The sequence below is a fragment of the Aedes albopictus genome, chromosome 1 (assembly GCF_035046485.1).
Source record: "Aedes albopictus strain Foshan chromosome 1, AalbF5, whole genome shotgun sequence".
Taxonomy (NCBI): domain Eukaryota; kingdom Metazoa; phylum Arthropoda; class Insecta; order Diptera; family Culicidae; genus Aedes; species Aedes albopictus.
The window spans coordinates 325,607,535-325,635,038 of NC_085136.1; the positions used below are offsets into that span (position 1 = coordinate 325,607,535).

The following is a 27,504-nucleotide window of genomic DNA, read 5'->3' on the forward strand; positions in this document are numbered from 1 at the left end:
TTCGGCACGTGAAACATTACCTTGGATCCAAATACGCGCAGATGGGCTAGGTCCGGTCTTCGTCCGGTAAACGCTTCTTCTGGTGTCACCGGCAACCCTTTCGTTGGCGATCGGTTGATCACGTACGATGCCGTCGCAACAGCTTCGGCCCAATAGCGCTTCTCCAATTTCGCGTCACACAGCATACTCCTCGCTTTCTCCACAATCGTCCGGTTCATACGCTCAGCTAATCCATTCTGTTCCGGGTTGTATGGAATGGACATCTCGTGCTGAATACCGGACTGCCGAAGAAACTGCTTCATAGGGTGATTCACATATTCGGTCCCATTGTCCGACCTGAACCGCTTGATTTTCTGACCTGTCTGGTTCTCTGCGAAGCTCTTGAAGTCTTGAAACGCTTCTAATACTTCCCTTTTTGATTTCAGGAAATACACAAACGCCTTCCTACTTGCATCGTCAATAAACGTTAGGAAGTAGCGCCTTCCTCCAATCGATGTCGTCTCCATGGGTCCACAGAGATCGGAGTGTATCAACTCCAGCACACGGTCTTCACGATGTCCCACGGATCGAAACGGCTGTCGTGGATGCTTGCCTTGTATGCAGGGGACACACTTCGTAAAGTTGGCCACGCTGAAGTCGAATCCACTTGCCATGCCGCCTAATCGCTTCATGCAGCCAACGGACATATGGCACAACCTCCGCTGCCAAAGCTGGAAGTTGTTCTCCGCCTTGCAGGTCATATTCGCCGACGGACTGTGGGCTTTCCTCAACTTATACAAACCGCCGGACTCTTGTCCAACCGCAACTACTTCGTTCTTCGGACTGACGACCTTGCACGCTTCCTTCGTAAACGTCACGCTGTAACCGTTTTGGCACATTCTACTTACCGACAGCAAATTTACTGCCAGATCCGGTACGCACAGGACCTCGCTCATGGAAATTTCGCAGGTTGTGGCTCCAACATCCGCCGACACGTTCACCAGTCCTTTGGCAACCACCGGCACCGTCGCATTGTTGGCCACGTTGACGCTTGACGAAACACTCACCGCATCCTCCAGAAGGTTTCTGTCCCGGCACAAATGAGCGGTTGCTCCGGAATCGAATATCCAATCTTCCTCTGCTGCCGCCGCGGCCATAGTGGACGGCTGGCTTGCATTGAGCGCCGCGAAAAATGCGGCATGCCCACTGTTCTTGCTGTACTTCTCCTTCTTCTTCTCGACGGCTTGACTGGAACACTGGGATGCGAAGTGGCCCATTTTCTTGCACCGGTAGCACTTCACATTGGCTTTGTCGCTGCCGGCCTTCGGACCTTGCTTGGGCTTACTCAGGAACGCTTCTCCGCCTTGTTTCGTATCGCTTGAAACTTTCACGTCTTGAAGGATCTTCGCCTTGACGATGTCCGCTGTCAGCTTAATTCCGGATGACTCCAGGCCGAGGATCATCGGGTCGTACTGTTTCGGCAGGCCTTTCATTAACAAACTGGCCAGCCAAGCGTCATCGACCTTGAATCCGACTTCCGCCAACTGATGACTAGTCGTGAACAGCTCATTCACGTACTGCTGCGTCGTCTGGCAGATGATGTCCTCGTCGCGCTCAGCTCCAACCAGCCGGATTCCTGTGAGCCTCCTCAGCAGACCGATCTTGCGTGTCGACCCACTGTGCTCGTACGTGTTCCGAAGGTTGTCCCACGCCTCTTTCGCATTCTTGGCATCCCGCACCAATCCGTATATGCTCGAATCGATGCTGAGACATATAGTCGCCAGCGCTTGGTCGGAGATTTCATCGCTTACCGCCGGATCACCTTGAGCTTGCTCCTTCACTGCGCACCAGGTCCGCTCCTTGATTAGGACCATCTTGGTGGCGAAGGACCAAGAACTGTAGTTTTCCGATCCTCGCAGAACCTCTCGCACCGGTAGGGAAACCGATCCTCCTGGATGTCTTGACTGTCCACCTTGATTCGAGCCGGATCCAGGACCATTTCGGATTGCTTCAGGGTTTGACATTTCCAACGATGGGGCTTGAAAAAATTTTCTTCACTAACAGAGCCGTATCCTTGGTAACGGCTAGGGCTCATAACCTATTGAATAATACGTCTGCTAGGTTTGGTAGTCTAATACTGAAAGAGGTTTATTGAACTAATCTAATCATGACATACTACAATTCGATGGTTACTATTCTATCAACTATCGAAGCTGCGTGGCACCGAAAAGACTTCTGGACAACTGAAGGCAGTGGAAGTGTATGAAGCCAATCTACAATTGGCTCGCTTCGCTCAGCGTGAGGTGTTTGGCGAGGACATGAAGCATCTTCGAAAGCGTCTACCACTTTCAGCAAAGAGCCAAATCAAGTCGCTTTTCCCGTATATCGATGGGGATGGAACATTGCGCGTCGGGGGAAGGCTGCAAAACTCGGAGCTAGCATTCAACTTGAAGCATCCGGTTATTCTTCCCAAGTCGCATCGCTACACACACCTGTTGATATCAAGGTTGATATCGTTGTTGCACCAACAAAATCTGCACGCTGGTCCTACTTTGCTCATCGCGACGCTGAACCAATTCTACTGGGTGATCGGCTGCCAATCAGTGGTGCGGTCGGTGGTAAACAGCTGCGTACGCTGTGCACGCTGGAAGGCCAAAACAGCAAGTCAACTGATGGGGAGTTTGCCTGCGGTGCGAACTACTAGTGGCCGAGCTTTCGAAAACGTCGGCGTCGATTATGCTGGACCTGTCATAATAAAGGCCAGCCTACTGCGATCCGTTAAAACCGTGAAGAGCTACATAGCAGTTTTTGTATGCCTCGCAACAAAAGCTGTTCATCTGGAGGCTGCCACAGATTTATCAGCAAACACGTTCATCTCAGCTTTGAAACGTTTCTGTGCCCGGCATGGTTTGCCCAATCAACTGTGGTCAGATAACGGCACGAATTTTGTTGGTGCCGATCGCCAACTCAAGGAACTTCTGGCTTCAGCAACGTTCAACTCCGAAGTGAATCAGCACCTGAACAATTTGGGAATACAGTGGAACTTTATTACGCCGTCCGCCCCCCCACATGGGCGGTATTTGGGAAGGAGCAGTAAAAAGCATGAAGAAACACCTGCGCGTCGTGCTGGGAACCGCCGTGTTGAACTTCGAGGAGCTGTCAACTCGATTGACGCAGATTGAAGCATGCTTGAATTCACGGCCGCTGTGTGCCCTTTCCAGCTCCGTGGATTCGTGTGAAGCCTTAACACTAGGACACTTTATCATCGGACAGCCACTGAACCTGGTGCCAGAACCAGGTGTATCTGATGTACCAACGAATCGCCTCGACAGATATCGTCAGCTACGGAAGATGACCGAAGACTTTTGGGAACGCTTCAGGACGGAGTATATTGCAACGCTTCAACCCAGGACGAAATGGCAGAAGATCGGAGATAACCTGAGGATTGGAGATCTTGTTCTGGTTAAGAATGATAATACGCCACCGGCCCATTGGGAACTTGCTCGGGTGGTAGCTACTCATCCGGATCGGAGCGGTATCGTTCGGAACGTGAGCCTGCAGCGAGGCGAAACCATCTATCAAAGACCCGTCCATAAGCTGGTAGTTCTTCCTACTGATTGAGGCATACGCCTCAAGGCCGGGAGGATGTTTACGGTGTGATGGAAACCGAGTTCAACCCTGACGGAGAGGGTTGCAGGATAGTTGCGGCAAGAGAGGGATTCTCATGAAGAGGAATTCAACCTATCATTCATATACCATGTCATTGATCCTTTGTTATAAGTATTCTTTCATTCGCAATAAAAGTAAGTTAGAGCAGACATCTTGGTTTGCGAGTTTTTATTTCATTTCGGTTGCGAAAGTTCTGAAAACTCCGGTTTCGCGGTATAAAACTTCGCGTTAGTTCTCGTTCGTCGTGCTTTGTCCACTTCCGCATCAATTCCGGTCGATAACAGGAGTTATCCCGAGAAAATCTCACAAAGAAATCCGAAAAGCAACTACGAGAAACAGCCTGTGAGAAACTCAGAAAGAAATCACTTCATGAGAAATATCAGCAATAAATCATGCAGAAATCCCAGAAGCTTCTCCGGAATCAAATCCAGAAAATAAGAAGTGAAATTACAGGGTGAATTCAGAAATGAGAGATATCTCAGGATCAACACCGGAAGAAATCTTCTGTGAGAAGTCCCGGAAGAAACTCAGAAAAAAATCTCTTGTGACCACTAGCACTGAATCAAATTTCAATCATCCCGCAACGATAAAAACAATGTCGCAACCTGCATTTGTTGCGACAATCCACCCAATGCAACATAAGTTTATCTCAACTGGAACAGAATGGGATAAATATCGTACACCACGAGTTAAGAGCTTTTGAGGTCTTGCATTGGGATTTTCGAGGGTTAACCTCGAGTCGGTAAACACTGCAACGTTGTTGAAGATCTACCATCAAACATTTTCAATTTTAAGTCAGTAATAACCGATTATTCGCAAGTTGAAAAGTGCGCAACAAATCTCTAGCTTCTGGTTTGTCATCAACAACAATTTTCGAGATCATGTCATTATCTGTTATACCAGTTGAAATAAAAAGTAATCGTCGTGTCTTCTTTGTTGCTTGCTATGTGCCTCTTTTGTTCGATATTTCTCTTTTCTGACAGTTCGAAACAATTTCCGCAAGACTTTTGGGAATATCCCAGTTGAAACTCCAGTAGAAATCACGGGAGGAACTCTTGCAGAAAACACATGATAAACTTTTTAAGAAATCCTTGGAGAAGCTCTATCAGAAATCCCAGGAATAACGATCTTGTAGCAACTCTGGGAGAAAATCCGGCAAGATTTCCTGGGGAAGTCCCAGGGAGTTCTGGAAGCAATACCGGCAAAACCTCTGCAAGAAATTCTAGAAGGATATTATATAGGATCCCCGTGAAAAACTCCAGGAGAAATCGGTCGGAATTCAGGAATCCTGGAAGATGTGCAAGGAAGAATCCTGGAAAGAATTATTCAAATCTTGGACAAATGCTGGTAAAGACTCGAAAGAATTTCCGGAAGGAATTTTGATTTTCATTTTCATTTTGCAGCATTTGGTAAGGCAATGAGAGCGCAAGTCAGTCCAAAGCCGATGATAAGGAGGGGTAATGGCTGAATAGTCTTTGCTGACCACATAAACGCCATGGGATAGGAAAAGGGCATTTTGGTGTGGAATTAGGGTGTTGATACAGACTTGACGATATCACTGCTATTCAGATTCAAAATATTTTTCAGGCTCAATAGTGAATCGCATACCTTCCAAAACCAAAAAAAAACAATAATCCACAAAATGCCAAGCAAGTCACAGAAGCCAAAAGCGCCCGATTGTTTATTTTGTCAATTATAACAAACGGACACTCCTACCCTCTCCGACTCGCCAGTCACCCCGGAAAATATGTCCCTTCAGTTCCGGAAAATATATTATTCCCAATTAAGGGAATACTGGGTAAGAATCAGTCATTGCCATACATATTAAATGCTAGACATGATCCCATGGATACATTACAAGGTTCGAATTCCCATAGAATGCGATCATTCATTCGCACTACAACACCATAGAAGATAATATCACATTAGCTGATTACAGTACAAATCAGAGATGGCATTTCACCGTAGCGATTCACTACGGCGTCAGTTTATCGACCACACTGGGGATAGGAACATTTTTCACCACACCAAGAAGCCAGTTTCTCTTGTTTTGGGTGGTGGGTAGACCAAGCGCTAGTGCGTGCTCTTGCTCGTTCGCCTTGGATCGAGTGTGGCTCACTCTTTCGCGCGCATCGCTCTCCGGCGCTCTCCCGTGTTTTCACCAAGCAGTCACTGAATCATCACCATGGTGTCGCCGGGGCGAGAACTCTCCGGTGTTTCACCGCAGCGCGCACTCTGGCGCAAAAACCTCACTGGAGCGCGCGCCCGGGTGATTTTTTACACTTTCACCGGAGAGAATTTTAAATCGCTCTCGCCGCACTGTTGTGTGGCCTAGTGCTCAGGGAGCTAAGAGATTTATTTCTACCCACCAAGCTTGCGCGCATCCGAATCGCAGTGGTGGATCCACATATAAGAGACGGGCTCCTGTTGAGATACACAGCGTGAGTGGTGTATTTTCTATTTCTCTTTCCTACACTGAGGATATGGACATCTCTGGTACAAATGCGATAAATCTCCCTTTTCCTCCTATTCGCAACCCGGGGACGCGCCCTGTTGAATTTCGAAAGCCTCGGAGAATATTACAAACCTTCAATGGCATTCCCACACACTAACCTACATTGCCCATTCAGGGGTCTGATTGGGCTTATTACCCTCCCTCAGTTTGTAATATTCTCACCAACTTGGAATTATATTTTCCCGACACATAAATGACTTCGCCAAATGTTCGATGATATACTAAGCAGCAGCATGATCAGTATAACTATACACTGAAGTTTTTTAACGCAGTCCGTCCTAAAAAACCGCGTTATTTAAAAAACCGTCGTAAAAAAAATGTTTACGACGTTTTTTGAAATAACGCGGTATATTGTACGACGTTTTTTTTTAAAAAAATAACTCGGTTTCTTTTACACTACATATTCGAGAACTGTTTTTTTATTCATGCCAGCAATTCTTCATTACACCAACAAAGCTAGCCATGAAAATGTTTGACACTTCTCGGGTCATTTTGACGACCACACACATGCACGAAAAAGACGGATCATATATTCTACTTTATCGATCTCGTTGCCGTCCTTTTCATGCTCATGTTACATCTGTCAGAATGACCTGAGAATTGTCAGTCATTTTGAGGTTAGGTTCGTTGGTGTAATAAAGAATTGTTTATTTTTTTATTGGAGCAAAATTTTCCTGAGTGTTCAAGACATTCCCTGAGTATTCCAGGTTTTTCCCTGCTAAATAATATTGCCTGAAGAATCCCAATTTATTTCAGGTAGTAGTTCGCCACCGCGCCACACCGCCTCCGCCGACACTTTTTGCCCCACGCCGACGCCGACCGAGGTATCGGCGGCGCGCCATACGCCGCTGTTTGTGACGCCGCCGATTTTCATTTTTCGCGCCGGTGATCAGTGCACGAACAAAATTAAGTTTACATAAAGTCGATGATTCGTATACGGTTACTTTTATAGTTATATGAGAGCTCCTCCAGGGATACGTTTTGAAGTTTCTTTAGGATTTCCTACATGTGTTTCTTTACCCGAGCAAAGTCCAACAGCAAAATGATAGCAAATGAAAAACAAAATGTGTATTCAGGAGCAAATTGCTATCACATGTTGATATCAGTTTATCTTGACTAAATTTGATTTCAAATTTTGATTTCGTTTTGCTGTTATTTCAAATTTTTACAAATATTTCATTTTTAAGTATTTTTAATGCGTTTGGCGAACCATGTATAATAACTTCAACAATATTACATTAGTGCAATTAATTGATTGTATTTGTGTTTCAATATCGATCAAAAAACTCTGTATTTCACGATTTTTCATTTTTTTCGCATCGATTGCAAAAATAGTTATCAACTTGCTATCACTGATGGCAGGAAATGTTTTCAACTTGCTGTCACAGGAACACTTTTCTGCTCTCATTTTTGAATTTTTAACCATTAAAACGACCAAAATGACAGCAATCTGAGTTTTCATAATTTGCAATATCACAACATCAAAACTAGTTTTCAATTTGCTGTCAGACTTTGCTCAGGTAGGAACCAGTCCAGGAGTAACCTTAGAGATTTCTCCTCTCCAGGAAATTATTCAGAAATTTCTCTAGATTTCGAACAAGGAATTTCTCCTGACGATCTGTAGGGATTGTTCAAGGAGATCCTCCAGGGATCACTCCGAGAGTTTCATCAAGGGTTCCTACAGGAATTCCTTCTACATAGCATCCCTCCTGGAATTTCTTCAAGAATCCATCCTGAAATTCCTTTGGGGAATCCTCTTGGAATTACTTCGGGATGCCTCACGAAAATTTTTCAGAGATAATTTCAAGGATTGCTCCAGAAGTTCCATATGTGATCTCTCCAAGAGTTCGTTCAGGGATCTCCCTAATAGCTTAAGGAGGATTTAGGTATGCCTCCAGGTGTTCATTAGAAATTCTTTCAGCAGTTCCCTAAGCTATTTCAACAGGAGCTCGCTCAGGCATCCTTCCAGAAGTCTCTTCAGAGATTCTTTCAGAAGGATTTATAAATGCCTCCTGAATTCCGTAAGAAGTGCTTAAGGTATTTCTGCAGGAGGTCTTAAGAAATTAGTCTAGGAGTTCTTGCTGGGATTCCTTCTGAAGTTCCTTAAGAAATTCCTACAGGAGTTCTTACATGAATCCGCGCAGGAGTTCCTTCAGAGATTCCTCCAGGAGTTTCAAGGATTTCTGCAGATGTTTCTTCAGAGATTCCTCCTGAACTTCATCAGGGATTCCTACAGAAGTTCGATCAGAAATCTCTCCAGAAGTTCCTTCAGAGAATCTTATAGGAGTATCCAAGGATTCCTGGAGGTATTCAGGGATTCCCCCAGAAGATTTTCAGGGATTCCTATATAAGAGTTCGTTCTAAATTCTATCAAGATATCCTTAGGGGATTCCTCGAGAAGTTCCTTTAGGGATTCTGCCAGGAGTTTTTCCAGGGATCGCTCCTGGGGTTCTTTCAGATTGTAGATTGAGATTTTTTCCAGGAGGACACCCGAATGCCTCCAGGAGTTACATCAGTGATTTCTCCAGAAGCTCATTCCTTCAAAAATATCCTTAGGATGATAATCAGACATATCTGCATGATATTCTTGAGGGATCTTTAATGTAGTTTCTACAAAAAATCCTCCACGATTTCCTTCTGGAATTCTTCAAGGATTTCTTTAGGGGATACCTCCTGCAAATCCTTCCCACTAGTCGGAAAAATTGCCTTTGGGAGAATCCGCTGAAAATCCTTCGTGGATTCTGCCTGGAAATCCTTTGGAGATTCTTACCGGAATTCCTTCAAGAATTCCTCCTGGAATTCCAGCAGGAATTTTTCCTGGATTTTCTACGGAGGTTCAAAGATTTTTCCTGGATTTTCTACGGAGATTCCTCCTAGAACTCCATCGGGAATTTCTCCAGGAATTCTTTCGGGGATTCGTCTTGGAATTCCTTTGGGGATTCTTCCTAGATTTTCTTTCGGAGTTTTCTGCTACACTTCCTTTGAGGATTCCTCTTGAAATTCTTTCGGGGATTCCTCCTGATATTTTATCGTGGAGTCCTCCTGGTATTCCTTAGCGGTTTTCTCCTGGAATTGCTCCGGAGATGCCTCCTGGACTTCATTTAGGGATTTCTGCAGGAAATCCTTCGGAGATTCCTCCTAGAATTCAATCTGAAGTCTTCAGGAATTCTTTCGGGATTCCACCTGGACTTCCTTTTGATATTCCTCCTAGACTTCCCTAATAGATTCTTCCTGAAATTATTTCGGGGATTTCTTCTGATATTCTGTCATGGATTTCTTCTGAAATTCCACCAGAGTTTCTTGATGATTTCTTTTAGAATTCCTTTAGAGATTCCTCCAGTATTTCTTCCTGGAATTTCTCATGGAATTCCTTCGGTGATTTTTCTTACAAATCCTTCGGGGATACCTCCTGCAATTCGTTCAGGGATTCCTCCTAGAGTTCTTTCAGGGATTCCTACTGGAACTGGATATTTTTCGTTGATCCGTTCTAGAAATCCTTTGGTGATTCTTTCTTCAATTCCCTTGGAAACTCCCCCAGGAATTCATTTGGGAATTTCTGCTGAAATTTCTTTGTGGATTGTTGCTGGAATTCCTTTGGGATTCGTGCTGGAATTCTTTCGGGATTTCCTTTTGGAATTCCTGCAGGGATTCCTCCTAGAATTATTTCCGGGGTTCATCATGGAATTCCTACGAGGATTCCTCCTGGAACTCCTTCGGAGATTCCTCCTACAATGCCTTCGGGGATTCCTCCTATAATTTCTGCTAACATTACTCCGGGTATTCCTCCTAAAATTCTTTCGGGGATTCCTCTTCAAATTTATCCAGGAGCTCCTCATGGAATTCCTTCGAGGATTTTTCCAAGAATTCCTTCAAGGATTCCTCTTGGATATTTTTCGATGGCTCATCCTAGAAATGCTTTGGGGATTCCTTCTCAAATTCCTTTGAAAATTCTTTCTGGAATTCCTTTGTGGATTCCTCCTGCACGCTCAGATCGGTCCCCTCAGAAATGTGTAACGATCACTCATTTGTGCATTTTTTCCAGACCACACTAAATTTGTGCAAAGCGACCTTACAGATTTTTGTGTTGATGCCTGAGAACCAAAACAGTCTGTGTAACTGTCACATATCGAAGCGTTTGCAGATTGATTTGAATAATGTGTAAAGGTTACACATTCTGAAAACGCTTCCCTCGCTTCAAAAATATATGAAAGCGATATTAAAATTGATTTTAGAGCTCGCTGTGGAGCTCCAGAATGCCGACATTTATCGCTTCCTTGCGGCCTTCCTGCCTAGTATATAAATCCGGATCAGGACCGAACGCCAAAGTTCGCTCCTGATCCTGTGTGTAGGTAGGCAGGAAACCCGGTATCCAAGACTGGAAGGAAGTGATAATCCAGCAGCACTGATCACATAACGACATACATGAAATAAAAATTGTGATTCTAAATAGCATAAATCGTGATTACTGCTACAGTATACAGCATATGTACTAGTATAGAGCTTAGTTTTGGTATGTTAAAGTCTGGTTTATTATTATTGATAAACACAATCAGAAAATTTCAAATGTTACAAGTCACCCCGCTTGACGGTACTTTCACTGTGAAAATGATAATTCAAATTTACATCGCCACTTAACGACAAAAACGCAAGTTATGTTTTCATACAATTAATTATTACTTCCCAAACATATTTTCGTTTGTTTAAGCAATGACTTTAAACAGGCCGGTTGAGCTAAAATCCCCAAATAACATCTTCATTTCAGAAACTGCTTCAAGGTCTGAAATTCCTGACTTTGTAATTGTAATTGTAATTTATTATTCAACGTAAACCTTTCCCTTTTTTCTCATATGAACTTATGCCACTCCCCTTCACACAGCCCAACAACACTCACCAACTTCCGGGACGGCTCCACCAAATTCAAGTTCAAGATGGATCTGGTTTGCAGATTGGTGGCCGCGCACATCAATCGATACTCGTAGAAATCATTGATCTTGTCCACACAAAGGGCGCAGATGTTTTGCGGCATTTTGTCGTCTTTGTGAACCTAAAAGCATACATTATTTTTTAAATTGCCGCGGCCTGCACAGTTCGCAAACACAAACAATCGCGATCGGTTCTGTTTTTGCACTATTTTCTTCCTCCATTACATACCTGTATGCCGACGCATTCTTCGATTTTTTTCGCTAGCGACGCTTCTTCGTCCTCGTCGCCGACGATGATGGTCTCAGCCCCGTCGATAATTGGAATCTTGTGCGGCTGATCCACCCCGCACAGACGGCATATTTTGTAGATCCGCTTGTGCAAGATGTTGATCGCGAAACGCTCCATCATGTTCCGGCCGACGGTGCTCACTTTGGGCACGGTTTTACGGGTCAAAAATCGATTTTTTCACTTGCACCACAACCGAGCACACACAATTTTGACTCTACTTCGGGTTCGCTTCCATGTTTTTTGACACTTTATGCTCCTTCTTCTTGCGCCTCCTACTCCTATCTGCTCTTTTCTGGTCTCGAGTCGGGAAGAAGTTCGCCCAGCTCCTGCTTGGTTTGCTGCGCTTGACAGCGGCCCAGGCGTGGGTGTGTGCGTGCGATCTTCGCTTTGGATGCACTTTCGTCGTCGTGAAGCCGCTAAGGGGTTTGGCTTTCTACACCGTCGGTATTTTTACCTTTACTAGCCCATTGAGCTTGACAACATCGTTTAGCTGACCAATTTCAACAGGAAACAGGAAGTGTTAAATACTGAAATTTAAAAAAAAAAAACTGGATTCGAGAAATTTACGACGTTAGGAAGTCTCTACTCTAAATTTTACTTGTTAAAAGGTTATTAATGGATGTCTAGTTAGTTAGTTTTTATTTTTAACCAAAATTTAGAAAGAGGGAAAAGCCCCTTTGAGTGATTTCTTTTACTCTCAATGAAAACGTTATTAATGGATGTCTAGAATGTTTCGAATTGAATAACGTTGCACCACTCGCCCAAGTTAGAATTTAAATGCAGTACCTTTATTAGTAATCAATAACTAATCAAAACGTAATCAATTAAAGCATTCATGGAATAAGGCCTTCCGCTGCTTCCGGGCACTCAATCGTCTACCTCTAATCATCACTCATTTCACGGCGCTTCTTCGGTTTAAAGCTTTCCCACTTTTTGTGGTTCAGCTCGTTAAAGTCCTTGACGTTATCCGCGATATCTTTTAGATATTTGGACAACTTCAGTAGTTCCTTGTCCTTGTGGCGGTTCAAATGCGCTTCGGCGAACGGTTTGATCCTTAGGCCCGACTTGGGATTCATGAGGAAATTCCGCCGCAGATCGTCGAACATGATGGTGTTCTTCGACGAATATTGATCATACTTGCCCCAAATCACTCCGAGTGGTTTGACTTCGATGACTCCTCGCACCGGGCAATGAACCGTGATCATAGCTTCCGAGTCCAACATGAAGACCAGCTTGTAGTCGGGATGAGTCGTCACTCCCAACAGTTTCATCTTTTCCACAATCCACTTCATCGACGTGGCAGACCAGATTGCGATGTCGTAGTCTTGGTAGGCGGACGTCAGGAATTCGTGCAAATATGGTCGCATCAGTTCCGCCCCGTTCTCCGCAGCCGATCGGTGGTCAAACAGGGTGTAATCGATGTCCAGCACCAGCAGACGTTTTCCCTCCCTCGGTGGATTCAGTTCGTTGATTTTATAGTCCCGAACACGTTTGTTAATTTTGGCCAGATAGATTTCCTTGTTCTCCAGGGGGACTTTGTCATCGTCATCGTTGTCCAAATCGTTCACCACATTGCCGATGTCATCCGGTTTCGATGATGCCTCTTCGATGTCTGCCTCCAGCGAGCCAACCATCATCAATTTGAAGTTGGCCTTCAGTTCCAGCAGGCCGAGACGTACTTCATCGGTTGCGAATTTTCCTGCAGGATGCAAAAGAAAAAAGGGAAGACATTCAATATTTTCTGTTAACTGATTTTCGCTCCATTTTTTTTTATTTACAGTAGGTATATGTTGGTTTATGATGTAAAAGGTTTTCAGCCCGAGGCTGGTTCACCTTTCGAATGATGTAGGAGGAACGTACCAATTTTCCTGAGATTTAAACGGAAAATCAATCACTTGGTGCCGACCGGGAAATGAACGACAGCACACTCCGCATTTAAAAGAATATTTAGTTCGCGGGCTCTGATTTTAACCAATGTCTACCTCATGCTTCCAATGACAAAAAGCGCCAGTTAACCTGGTACTAGAATCAGCATAGTTCTGATTTCGGCTAGATTGAGGATGTGCGTCCGAAGGTAGAAACGATTGTTCTGGCACCTATTTAGCGACTGAATACATATGAAAGATTGAGAACTGATATTATCGTCGCACCACCAAATCGAAGTCGTCGCTAGAAGCACATGCGAAGTTGCAGCTGCGAAGTAAATTTGAATCTATTTTTTCTGTTGCGCATCATTAAGCTAATTAAGAGCAACAATATGCACTAATCCAAATTGAGTTGCGACATTTCTAAGTAGGTTAAAAATCAATTTTCGCATGTTCGGTCACTTCGTATTTCGACCAAAAGCATAATATTACTTCTCTACACTCGTACACAAGAATCCGCATAGAAATTTACCGTATGCAATACTGTTCAAACCATATTATAACCAATGTTTCTGTTGTTACCTATTTGTATTACGAGAAAAAAAAACAATTTCTATTATTGTGACATCAACAAATCAGTAACAAATTTTGATAACGACGTATAATCAATGCTACACCATTGATTATACGTCGTTTTCAAAATTTGTTACTGAAATAATGTATGTTTATTGTTGAAAACGGTCCAAAAACGGTCCCACTGTGAAAAGACTGTACGAAACATCAGTGCAACCATAACTATTGATGTTCGCTCTTGACTTCGGCCAACCAGAAAAAAAAAACGACAGCCATGTTTATTTAGTGAAAAATGCTTGCTGGAAAATATTTGTTCGTCGCTTCAAAGCTTTTTCTGCTGATTATATATAAGTTAGTAATGAAGTTCCAGTCATCACAGATCGGGACACTGATGATACATTACTTAAAGGTAAGTGTCAAGTAATTTTGTACTAATAAAGGAAAAGAAATGAATAATAAACTGCGGTTCAATTTCCAGCCTACCAACCAGACCAGCCGGAGGAGTATCACTGCCGCCAGTTTGGAAAGGACAGATCACCTCTAAAAAGAATATTCCCCGAGCGAATCGTCCGTACAACTGATCCGACGAGGTCTATCAACATTATTTGTGTTCTACCGCAGCTTCCAGGTGCCTGGGATTTCGAAAGTGTCTATTGATGCCGCAGAAATTTATGAAATTATTGTTAAAAAAAGTGTTAATTGTCAGTGTTTGTGCCATCAAAACCCGAATAAAATGATCCCAACATAATTGTTTTAATTTACAAATCTTTTATAAATAAATAAAAACGAGTATTCTTGAAACCACACCACGCAAGGTTTCCTATGTAGTAAAACTGTTCACCAACCATAGTCTCAACTTTCCAGCCATGCATTTTTCAACCACATTCAATATGGTTACGTTACGGTCGACGATCAAAATATGTATGGAAAAAAAATGAATTTCGAAACGGTAAACATTCTTAACGACCCATTGTTAGTATGGTTGATTTATCAAAAACATCACTCATTATTGTCAAAACATTAATGAGCAGTGGTTGGCTTATGGTTCAGTGTACCATTTTGATTATGGTTCAGGGTGGACCACAAACCATACTGTGTGCTGTTTTGGTATGGTTTCTAGTTATGCGGGGCGGCTGCAAGACGCTGACAGGAAGGCCTCGACTGTGGCGAGGAGATTGAGACCTTCCATAACGCCTGGTTTACATGGAGCAAGTGACTTGATTCAAGTCAATGGAAATTGTCCAATTGAATGCGAATTGAACGTGTAAAAACCACCATTCATCTCAGTTGAGCAACTGACTTGACTTGAACGAAAGGTGAACATGTTCAACTTTTTTGTTCAAGTCAAACGAAATCATCTCACTTGGCCCGCCTGAATACGCGATTCATGTGAGTTGAATTCAAGTCATCTGTCAAATGAGCTGAATTCAATTCAGTTTGCTTACGCACCGCACGAGTTGAACAATGTAAACACTTGCTTCAATTGAGATGCATTCAAGAGCATGCAAGTGGACACCCAAGTCATTTGCTCAGTCTAAACACGACGTCATTCCATTGGATTGAACATGTTTGAGAAGTTTGCAACTCACATGCTCGTTTCAATTGATTACCGGCAGGGAGTGCGTTCAATGTTGCTCAACAGGAGTAAAATCATTTTATGTTGTATGGCGAAAAGCATCTAAACACGAATTTCTCGAAATGAAAAGCTTTTACCGAAAAAATATTTGGTGGGCATCAAACCGGTCATCATTGTGCACACACTAAGATTCTAATTTTCCAGCTCAGTATTTTTTTCGCTGAGTTCTGCATTTTTTTTTATCTTTTTACTGAGTTTTCAACAGCAGATTTAACTCGGTACACTCGGTAATCAATATTTACCGTTCATCAGTAACGATATTTACCGTTCATCTGTAATTTTTGACAGTTCAATTGCAGAGCTCGTTAACTCATTTACAGAGTATTCAGCAAAAGGGATAACCGAGCGTATCGAGTTAAATCTGCTGTTGAGAACTCAGTAAAAAGATGGGGAAAATATCGAGCTGATCTTAGTGTGCACAACCGCTACCAAATATTTTTCGAATAATGTATTTCACTTTGAGAAATACGCCATTAGGTGCTATTCGCCATACAATATTTTTACGATTTACTTTTAGCGATCTTTCGCGCATAGAAGCTAGCGCCACATTGGTCGATGCGGAGAGTAGGAAAACAGTCAATGCATTTAATTCATTGAATAGTCTAAACCAGGCATAAGATCAGAGATGGAAAATGATGAAGATTGCAGCTGAGCAGACACAAACCAAAACAAACATACTCGCGAACAACAGGGGCCCGAGAATACTCGCACTTCTTTATTCGTGAGTAAACGAAGCTGGCAAGCACTCGCATGTGATTCGCGAAGATTCGCTGAGTTTTTTTGCATTTTGACGAAAAACGCATTTTAACGACTGGCAGTGCTGCTTTTCAGGAACAATGAAGCATAAAGCATTAGTTTATGTTGGATAATCACTAGATTTGCTGTTATTGCCCGTTGTGAAGATTTATAGATTCCGACGCAAATAAATGATTAGGCTCATTTTCAGCGTAGGTGCGTTATAAATGTTTGTTTACAATGCAAAGCTATCACCTAATGTGTACCTAACAACACAGCGTAAAATATTCACCAGGACGCGGTCTGGTTTTATATCTGTGGGCCCACGCAAGAAAAATCCACGCAACTAATTTTCGCGCAGGAGTCTAAACAGGTGGAATCTCCGCAATATAACCCCAATAAAATGCACTTCCCTCACCTCCACTATTTCTTCACGAATAAAAACTCATGAGTGTTTCTGTTTTTGTTTAGCTTCTTACTCACGAAGCAGACGGGTGCGAGTAAACTCACACACTGTTTACTCTAGAAATCGTGAGTAAACCTTATGTTGGCTTTACATTAGTCTATGGCTTTACACTCGCGAATTGCTTCATGATGAGAGTAATTCCACCACTGCATAAGACTTGTGGGCGTGCATCTTGGGCAAAACCACTGCTGAAGATGCTGGCTTGACACTGTAAGTATGTTGCGGTCGTTTTTAATCATTACGGGACATATTGATGTACCGTCTTACCCCGTTGGTTCGACACGTTTTAATACGACACTTTTTAATTCGTACCCCGCTTATTCGACAAGTGTCGAATTAAAAAGTGTTCAAATGTCACAGCGATGTACACTGTAAATGCAAAACAGTTTGATATTGCGCTTATACTCGCACCCGCAGCAGCTCCTCTTGCGGCCGCTAATTCCGGAAGTTCTGGGTTGGTGCTATTCGACACCCAAACCGCATGCCCAGTAAACCACGTATCGTAAAACAATATTAATTCAAAATCGTATTTTATTCTGTTAGGAATAGAATTCGCAGGAAATGATAAGTGTTGCAGCAATAATGTCGAAAAAATGTGTATATTAATCAGTATTGCGACGTCACTGTTATGATGTAGACAATACAAGCACCATAAAGTGCAATCTAAAATCGTTGGAAGTTGTATATCTGACAGATTTTCATATTCAACATCAGGTCTGTAAAGCATGAAATGAAGTCGCAAAGACTTAGAGAAAATTGCGACCAAGTATCTGTATCAGTGTCATTAGTGAAAAACAAGCCATTAGTAAATAATATGATACGAGCAAGCTTTGAGTTTAAGTTGGTCAAATTTCATTATCTCTTCAAGTAAGATGAGTTGGTACTGAGGTACGGTATTGGATCTGGATCCCGAAGTTCTGTGCTCAGAGCTAGATACTAACATTCCAACTTTTTTTTACTCTTCATCGGTAATATGGGACATCGTATTACTTGTCATTGAAAATCTTTTTTATTTTTCCGACGACACTTTGGGTCATCGTATTGCTGTTCAAAGGAAGTCGAGAAAAGTCGTCAGAAGTGTATATGTGGCCTCCACTTTGGTACGTACAGTGTATCAAACAATTGTCCGTACAGCAAATTTTTGGTCAAAATAATTTTTCATTCATATGTTTATAACTTTTTTATACGTCAATTAAAAACGCTGAAACTTTGACCAATCATAAACCATATATTGAAGCTCCATTGGTAAAATTTTGAGTGAGATCGAATAAGTTTTCTGAAAGTTATAGAACTTTCAGTAAAACTTATAAGATTTTTGAACACATTTTTAAAACATTATATCTCAATATGTACTCGATGAAACTTTTTTAATCTTTTTTGTGTTACAGCTTATACCTAAGGCTTTCACATGCAGCTTCGTTTGAGGTTTTATATTCACTACAAAAAATATGAAAAATCTGTATATGTTGAGAGTATTATTTGGAAATTTATCATATTTTGATCAATAAAAGTGCCAAGTGTTTTCAACTTTTTTTACCTCTCTTAATGTAATATTTTTATACAGGACCTACTAAACTACATATGAAAAGCAGGTCCTATGCATTTTTCGTTCAGTTAATGCACTTTTATTGGTGGAAAACGTTTGGCAGATTATATGTGCAAAATATGGTATTTTTTTAAATATCGTCAACTACATAAGCACATTTTTCATATTTTTTATAGTGAATATAAAACCTCAAACGTAGCTGCATATGAAAGCCTTAGGTTTAAGCTGTAACACAAAAAAAATTGAAAAAGTTTCTTCGAGTACATATTGAGATATAATGTATTAAAAATGTGTTTGAAAATGTTATAAGTTTTACTAAAAGTTCAATAACTTTCACAAAACTTATTCGATCTCGCTCAAAATTTCACCAATGGAGCATTAATATATGATTCATGATTGGTCAAAATTTCAGCGTTTTTGATTGGCGCCCGAATAGAAAATTATCGTTCATGGTATCATACATATTATAAGATGTTCATTTGTAGTATAATAACGATATACATAATGATATATTTATGATTGAATGATTAAAGTCTTCGAAATGAGATCATTCAAAACTTTTCAGCTATCATACTTTTAATGATAATGATTCCTTCTATGATTAATAAATAATTTTTAATAATCTGTTTTCAATGAACTCGATGGTCGCAATCAATTATTAATGCTTTTCTATTGCACTTAGATCGCAGGATCATAATCAAAACGTAAATATTGTAGCTTGTGAGAACGTACCTTGTGATCCAAGATCTAATCCGGCAGTGCTTGGCCAAAATATTTCAAATAAACATCAACATGGTAGCGTCTTACCGCGATTTTGTGAAGAATATGTGAATATCCCATGCCGTAGACGGTATATTATGGTATATGCATTCCGGTGTGCACTCTCCGTCTTTCCGTGTCGTTAAATTAAGTCCAGCATCGATTCCAATGTCAAAGCTCGGGTCCAAGTTTGGTCGATCCGTTGAGAAGAATACTGTTTTCATTCCCCCAAATTTTCCTTTTTCCTCCTGAAGATTCTTTCGATTCTTCCCCGACACTAGCTGCTTCTCGCCTTTCCAACGTTACTGGGTTTCAATCAACCGCGAGCACTGATTCTATTTGGTGTAGTGCGTCAGCATCACACGTGAAGCTATAAGAACAGCTTGAACACGGAAATCTAACGGTTCGATTCCCGATTTTCTAAATAAAAAACGCCGTGGAAGTAAACAATGATACGCGTTATCGTAGCTAAAGTGTCCAGTGCCCGCAGGGGTGTACGTCTACTTTTTTTTTTGGTCGGTAAAACAGATTGGTGAAATATTTCCGTTTTGTTTTTATTATTCATAGTATCATAAAGATGATGATAAAGTAATTGTAGCATGTATGATTTTGCAAAAATTTTGTTCCAGAAAACTAGCATTTTTGAATGGTAACGATACTTAACAACCCATTCGGTCTATCATTCAAACTTCGAATATCATATGTGCTATCATTAATATGATTTATGGTATCATCAGTGTACGATCCATTCTACGATTACATGTATAATCAGAAAATGATAACCTGTATTGATATTGTATGATACCGTTTTATTCGGGCGTACAAAAAAGTTATAAAGATTTGAATGAAAAATTATTCCGACAAAAAATTTGCTGTACGGACAATTGTTTGATACACTGTATATAGCCGTTTCATGCATTTTAAACGAGTATGTTGGTTCTTATAAGGATATGTATAACAAAAATTATACAGACCAAAATGTTTACTGGTTGGAGACCAACTGAAATAAACTGAGGATGGCAACAATCGTAGAAAGAATGAGCTTTTCATTCGCACCACCGCAAAATCTGTTGAAATTATGTTTCACAACAAATCCGGAAATCAAAACAAAAACAAAAATAGAGTTGCCAAATTTCAATGAGCATGGTAGTGTAGGGTGACCAGTTTGTCGAATTAAAAGTTTACCCCGGTTATTCAACAACGGTCGATGTCGTATTAACGGGGTAATACGGTACTGGATTCATAATCAGTGCGCGAAGTGCCAAAAGTCATGCGAGTTACCGGACAGACAGGATGTTCATCCGAAATGTACTTGCCAGCGAGGATGGGTTAGAACAAGAAACCCCCCTCCACGCTCATACTTGTTGTGACCAGATGCATGCGAGAAAATTTCCGATTCCTTTAAAAGCGTTCTAAAACCTCGTTACGAGGTCTTCTACGAGTAGCTCTTCTGATATCTCTAATAAAAAAAATATTCAGTTTGATACTGACTAGCAACAAACATGGTTGTTTTTATTATTCGGTTTCAGAAGTTCTTATGCACTCATAGCTTTGTACTTTACAATACAGTTTTACTACAGTGTGATTTCTAGCTTTTAAAAATTTAGGATTTATAAGTGGATCATGGATGGAGTAGCTGCGAAGATTTAAATCATTTTATGACTAAATAAATAAGTGAACTCGAACATTCAGCAGGCAGTTTTTAGCATGTCTCAGATGCCAGTCTTCATATCTATATTTTTGATCCTGCATACTTGATTTAGCATGCCGAATCTCGGTTTTGAATGCCGAGATTTGCAGAGCCGAGTAGTCAGCTAAATGTTTTCATGAGATCTCAGCTTATAAATGCCGAGAATCAGTAAAACGCGCCTTGTTGCCAAGCAACCTACCTATCTTGACAGCTGAGTCTCGGTTTAAATTCAGAAACTGAGATTTTCACAGCCGAGCTCGGGAAATAAAACTGAATTTGTGAACTACTGTTTGGATCAGATGTTTTTTTGTTCGCCATATCATTGACAATTAAACACCCCATGTACTAAACATTAACATACCAGTCACGCATGATGAGATGGGAAAAAGATATAATTCTTTTCTTCAGTTTACTATGAAGTTCTATGCGAGGAAGAGCTCGACTGTGACGAGATGATTAAGAACTTCCATAAGGGTTGCAGGGGTTATCAGATTTGAATACGGATTCGATGCTCCTGAGTCTGTCTCTGCTGCGTTCTGTCGGGTGCCAATCCAGCGCTTGCTTGCAAGCTCATGGGGAAGTGATCAAACTGATGCTTAAAGAGCAATTATCCATAGACAGAAATCTACGGTTTCTTTTTAGGGCCTACCAAAACCATTCGTAACAAACAAATAAGTAAAAAACACCATTCGGCATCAGCTAGAGTATAACGTCCACCTATTTCCAGTAGTCCACATTCTGAATTCAGATTGCCGGGAAATCAGCATTTTTTTTCATTCTTTTGTCTGGATTTGCACAGCCAAAAAGTCAACAAACAATTATTTTGCTGAGGTCTCAGCATCTTTGACAGTTCAGTTTCGGAAAACGTTTTGCTGGGAGTCAGCTAGCGAACATCGCATTTTGCTGGGGTATCAGTTAATACTTTTATGCAATTCAGTACCATACAGGTATCATAATTTACAATTTATATAACTTATTTTGGTATCATAATGGCCAATTTTTTCGAACTGGCTCATTATGCAACTGAAATTAGTTGCATAATGAAAAATAGTTGTATAATGTTCATAATGCAACTCATTTGAGTTGCATTATGAACATTATGGAACCCAAATGGGTTGCATTATGAAAAAATCATTGCATAAAATTTTGTATGGAACTCGTTGCAAAACTCGATATTTTCAGCACTCTTCGTATTTATCCAACTCGGCAAGCCTTGTTGGATAAATGTACGACTCGTGCTGAAAAAATCAACTTTTTGCAACTCGTTACATAAATAACTATTACTGAACACACGGCTGTGCGCGTTTTGCCATGCCCACAAATCTGCACGAAAAAAAAATATCAGTTTAGTTCGAATCAGCAGACATGTTCGGTCGTCCAGCGCAATACGTCCGACTAGGTTTCACGCATGGATTTGAAGAAAAATCGAATTTCGCGTGTAGGCAGCGTGTATCCTATAACTATAAATTTGATAAGAGATGTTGGTAGACCGCCTTTACAATACGAGAATTGGCTTCTTTAGCGTTGTTGAGATGATTCCATTTTCTGAATCTGCCTGCCAAACTGAGCCGAAACCCAAATTTTCATGAGTTTTGATGCTCGGGAACCTATTTAAAAATCAATTTGAAGTTTGTATGGGAGTCGAATTAGTCCTCGTCGCATTTATTGCTGAGGGAAGCTGTCAAGCAGTAGCCTAGCCGTCAAAGGTGATTTAAAAAAATCCTTTCGAAATTGATTTTAGGTACCAAAGACGCAAAAAAAAGGTGCTCTTTCGTATAAAATATAGTTTATTGCATTGCTAACTGGACTGCGACAGAGTGCGAAATCTTAAATAAAAGTGCGATATTGCATCAAATCGTTCCGCTGTCTTCACCGCACTTATTCATCATGAGCTAATGAATACTGCCTATGATCGCATATCAGTTCCATATTTGCTGGGTTTCCTATTCGCGGTGAAGACACCGAAACGATCTGACAGCAAATCGCACTTTTATTTGAGATTCCGCACTTCATCGTCGCATTTTTAACTACACAATGCGCAAAAGTTGTATGTAATAACTAACAGGCTACCATTAACAGGCCTGGTAGCGAGTCACTTTTTAGTGATTTGGTCACTATTTTTGAGTCGGTTACTAAAAAGTCACTATTTGCATGAAAAAGTCACTAAAGTCACTTAAAAAAAAAAACAAAAACAAAAAAAAAGTAAATTGGTCACTAAAATAGTGACTTTTCGTTAATCTGACTACATTGAAAAACATTTATTGTCAAAATTAATGGACAAATTTTCCTCAGAAACCTTATCCTTAAAAAAAATTCGGCTGCGCCGCTTATTACACTATTATTGTTCTTGTCTTTATTAACCTTCATCACGTTGGAAGCAGCTCGCTGACGTAGTATACGGTTTGGATCGAAAATTACCTAAAGGAGGGTTAATGCGAACTATAGCTACAGTTTTCTCGTATTCCGAAGAAGTAAAAATGAATGTGTGGCTATGATCATAGATGAATTTCTGAAATATTATACTTTTTCAATAATAACATTGCAATATTCCTTAAGTATTTTCATTTAAAATTACAGTTTAATTTTATCACCCTATATCTTCGCATTTTTTCAAACTGTTAAGAATTAGATGTTTGGATGGAGTTCAGCGGATCGGAATACGATAACACATACCCAGCTTTACTTCCTATTCAACATCATATGCGATCGTGTGTTGATTGGGCAGTGCATTGTATTCCCCTGTTTCAGTTAATCTGGGATAAATCGGAAATTTACAGCTCAAGAACTTTTATAGTAGATAAAGAAAAGATTCTTTTTTCAGTAGATTGCAGAACTATTTATGTTACAAATGCGAGATGAATTTCTGATGAAACTATTGGAGGTAGTAGTGACATCATTTGATCATCATTTTTTTACTGAAATCCGGAAAAGTTTATAATGAAGTTTATTTACTTCTGATGAAAATATTCATAATTCTTCAAATATTTTTTTCATGAATCTTTCATTCATCTCTGGAGCTTTTCTTGAAATCTAATTTTATCAAAATGTCATCCAATATGCGATAGTGAGATTCAACAAGAAATCTGCCAAAGTTTCTTTCGCAAAATTGTTGAGCAAATTCTGTGATGTTCTGTGATTATTTTCATAAAATATAGATCAGTTTTTCAACTGCGTCTTCGAGAAATCGATTAAACAGTTTTTTTTTTCAGAAATCCAGTTTCTGGGAAAGTCCAGAAGTGGAAAAAATCAGATTTTGGGAATCTTGTACAAACAAAGAATTATGAAAACAAATATTTCTTAGAAACAGAAATACTAAACAGATTGCAATGAAACATTTTTGTAATGTATGTAGGAATATTGTATGAAAGTTTCATTTGATTTGGTCAAACCTTCAGAAAGTTGGGGTCGTATTTTTGTCTCGGGAATCTATATTTTTTGTATTTGTTCTTCGAAGAAAATGAAATTTATGCAATTCAGTATCATAATTTATATTTTATCTAATTCGTTTTAGTATCATAATGGCCAATTTTTTCCGAACTGGTTCATTATGCAACTGAAATGAGTTGCATAATGAAAAATAGTTGTATAATGTTCATAATGCAACTCATTTGAGTTGCATTATGAACATTATGCAACTCAAATGAGTTGTATTATGAAAACAAACATTGCATAAAATCTTGTATAGAACTCGTTGCAAAACTCGATTTTTTCAGCACTATTCGTATTTATCCAACTCGGCAAGCCTCGTTGGATAAATGTACGACTCGTGCTGAAAAAATCAACTTTTTGCAACTCGTTACATAAATAACTATTTCGTACTGGTAGGCAATGGCACAATATTTATTGTAAGAACGTGTGCGTTAGAATTCGTCCACAGTAAAATAAAATTAACAACAGATTCACCCAGGTGTGCGCTTTAAATTGTGCCAATTACATGATATTTCGATGAAAAATAAAATTCCTTGAAAATAACAGGGGTTTCGAAGTTTCGGTCGCTCGGCTAGTATTCATCCAAGCAAGTTTTCGATCACCTGGCAATCATTTGACTCATTTATCCATAGCTCAGTTCAGAAGCCTGATATTTAAATGAGGTGTTCGGCAAACTTGTAGATAAGTGTTTTTCCTACAATTATCACCAAGGACTAACTCTCATATACACGGCGTGAGAGTGCTAGTAACACCTACTCATACTAACACTTTTACGTCGTAAATATAAGAGTAAGGATATGGCGTCCTTGGTGATAATTGAAGGAAAACACTTATCTACAAGTTTGCCGAACACCTCATTTCAATATTAGGCTTCTGAACTGAGATATAGACAAATGAGTCAAATGATTGCCAGGTGATCGAAAACATCCTTGCATATTATATTAATCAGTAGTATTACATCATCAAAACACTTAAAGGGTTCCCAATGTCTGCAAACGTGCAAACAAATTTAAACCATAATTTCTTGCGTGATGAAGTACGATAAGTTGATATTTTTATTGTCACCTTTAATCAGTTATCAGAACTTTCGAAAATAGCAAAAAATATAGTTGAGGCTTCCTTAATTGAACACTTTCCAAAACAAAAAAAAATTAAGCAATAAAGTATTCATGAGCACAAACTCTGGAAGTTTAAAGTTAGGCATTGATTTTCTTGGGATTCGTTAATTGATCGAAAGTTCATCATAGAAACTCAATTTTCTATTAATTTTGAGGTCACTATTCAGTCACTACCCGCATAGAGATTTACAGTTTGTCTTAAACTCCAAACAGTAAATTTCTTGTATCTGTAGCTGTTACCGTATGGCAAACAGTTGATTTCTTGTTGAAGAATATGAGATTGAACGCAATCAACTATAAATCACGGTCCATGCAATCCATACCAAGTAGTAACATTATATTATACTGCCCAGATATTGTTGAATGATATGGAGACCGTAGTTCGCAAGTAATGTATGTCAAACTGTTCGTGCTTATTCTGTGCAACACACTTACATACATGCGTTTTACTATATGCTACTGGTATTTTACAATATGAGAAACAGTGGCACGCATCGGTATTCGTGAACCAATGAAAATCGACTGGTGGCTTTTAAAACAAAACAAAAAAAAATTTGGAAGCAGCAAATCGAAATTGAAATTTTGTTTTAGAGCATTTTTGGTTGGCCAAATATCAGTGCACTGGATCCGAAGTAGCTGTTACAGGTGAGTGTTTAATCTAACGGAAACATTGTGTCCACCCAGCTAATACCGACTGTGCATTTTTTTTCTCTTCGTATTAAGAAACAGTTTCCACCCAGAGGCGTTCATCGGCGACCTACAGTTGGTCACATTACACGGCATTGATCCGGTGACCCCATCATCCGGACCGAGATCTGGACAGTTCGGAATGAGGCATGGGGTGCATCGTTCAATCAGGGTGAGTAAAATGCTGGTGTTGAAGGTGAACTGACCGTAATCTACCTATATATCCTCTGCAGGCAAGTCCTGAAGGAATGCTGCTTACTGTTTATGCGTTCAACGCTGGGACTGGGACAATCGAATGTGGATGGACTTTCGTCGATTCGATTCCCAATCAAACTTCTTCCAAGCTAGCGGCAAGAGGTGAAGCGGAAAACAAACAACGCAGGATTTGGAGAAGCATCTATGTATGTGATGTCTACGCGATTTCATGAATAAAAGTGATTGATTCTTTGCTTAATATCTAATTTGTTACTTATTTCTCTCTCGCGGTACTCATATCCAAAAAACAGTACGCAATCATATGATAACAGTACGATACACAGTTATTCTACTATGAAGAACTATAAATCACTCGTAATACATACATTGAAGTTTTTCTTCGATATTTATGGTTAAATTGTTCTCTAACCATTTGCTATACAGCGAATCGTCTCGAAAACTGGATAATATATTGACCATATCCTTTACTGTATTGCGAAAAATTTGTTCGAGAAAACGAGCGATTTTTTATGGTAACCAATCTTAACCGCCTATTCCACATACTGTAAATTGGCGGATTACCATTTGTCAAACTGGCAAATCTGTACCTGGAATGGTCAGCTTACTGTTATCTCCAATAGTTTGATAAATGGTTAAATGATAATTGCTAATGGTCATCTACAGTATGCGAAACGTTGCATTTACAGTTTGTGATTATGCGGGATATTTGGTCACTTTTTGGCTAATTTTGGTCACTAAAGTCACTATTATTTTGCCACCTGATAGATACCAGCCCTGCGTTAAGAAATAAATTACAAATAAAAAAATAAAAAATCAACTCATTTTTCAGAATTTAAAACCCCAGTTTTGATTATGGCCAAGAATGTGATGGCCCAACAAGGGTTAAAATACTTCATTCAATTCGCTGGAACCTAAGCCCACTGGGCGTTCTGTTTTTGTCGCTGTTTTGCAAAATGCTGAGATCATGATAAATTAATTAGGAAAACAGAAAATTTTACTTATACTTTGCTTAAAAGGCAAGCTACCCAACATTCTAATAACATTAAATTTATGAAAGGAACATGATAGATACAAAATCGACTCACCTCTATACTTGAGATTCAGCAGCTTCTGCCGTTCCGGCTTGACCTGTGTCTTCTTGAAGATTTCGTGCTTCAGCACGGCGACCGTGTCGTGGTCGGTCAGATCCTCAATCGGATACTCCTTGCCGCTCCACTTGACGATGATTTTGATTTCCTTCGAAGCCTGGGGCTCCATATTTGCGGCGGAATTTCGATTTTAAGCACGCACTTGGCCGATTGCAAATTTCACCTGTTTATCGTTTTTTGCGGTTTTGTTGTTGGTGGCGGTGCATTCTCCTTGCCGACGGCGGACGGACGGCGAGATGCACTCTCGCTCGCGACGGTGACG

General features: G+C 40.4%; 2 protein-coding genes across 2 annotated transcripts in view; both read right to left on the reverse strand.

The window, feature by feature from the left end:
• LOC109416070 (titin) overlaps window positions 1–11,712 on the reverse strand; it is a 31,458-nt gene extending 19,746 nt beyond the window's left edge. Inside the window, exons 1-2 of the mRNA XM_019690037.3 lie at window positions 11,315–11,712; window positions 11,055–11,207 (exon numbers count right to left, since the gene is read on the reverse strand). Coding sequence (XP_019545582.3) covers window positions 11,055–11,207; window positions 11,315–11,494 — 333 coding nt within the window. The 5' untranslated portion in view covers window positions 11,495–11,712. The remainder of the gene's footprint in view (window positions 1–11,054; window positions 11,208–11,314) is intronic.
• Window positions 11,713–12,140: 428 nt separating this feature from the next.
• Window positions 12,141–27,487, reverse strand: LOC109402946 (ubiquitin-like domain-containing CTD phosphatase 1). The gene is made up of 2 exons (XM_019675685.3): window positions 27,180–27,487; window positions 12,141–13,073 (listed from the first exon to the last, which is right to left on the reverse strand). The coding sequence occupies exons 1-2, from the start codon at window positions 27,349–27,351 to the stop codon at window positions 12,256–12,258; spliced, it is 990 nt and encodes a 329-aa protein (XP_019531230.3). The 5' UTR covers window positions 27,352–27,487; the 3' UTR covers window positions 12,141–12,255.
• Window positions 27,488–27,504: the final 17 nt, after the last annotated feature.

What these genes read in the sequence shown, in the direction of transcription:
- LOC109402946 (XM_019675685.3), bottom strand. Translation starts at nt 27,351, where the DNA reads ATGGAGCCCCAGGCTTCGAAGGAAATCAAAATCATCGTCAAGTGGAGC. An exon ending in GCTGAATCTCAAGTATAGAG is followed by an intron (nt 13,074 to 27,179) that starts GTGAGTCGATTT and finishes TGCATCCTGCAG; the next exon opens with GAAAATTCGCAACCGATGAA.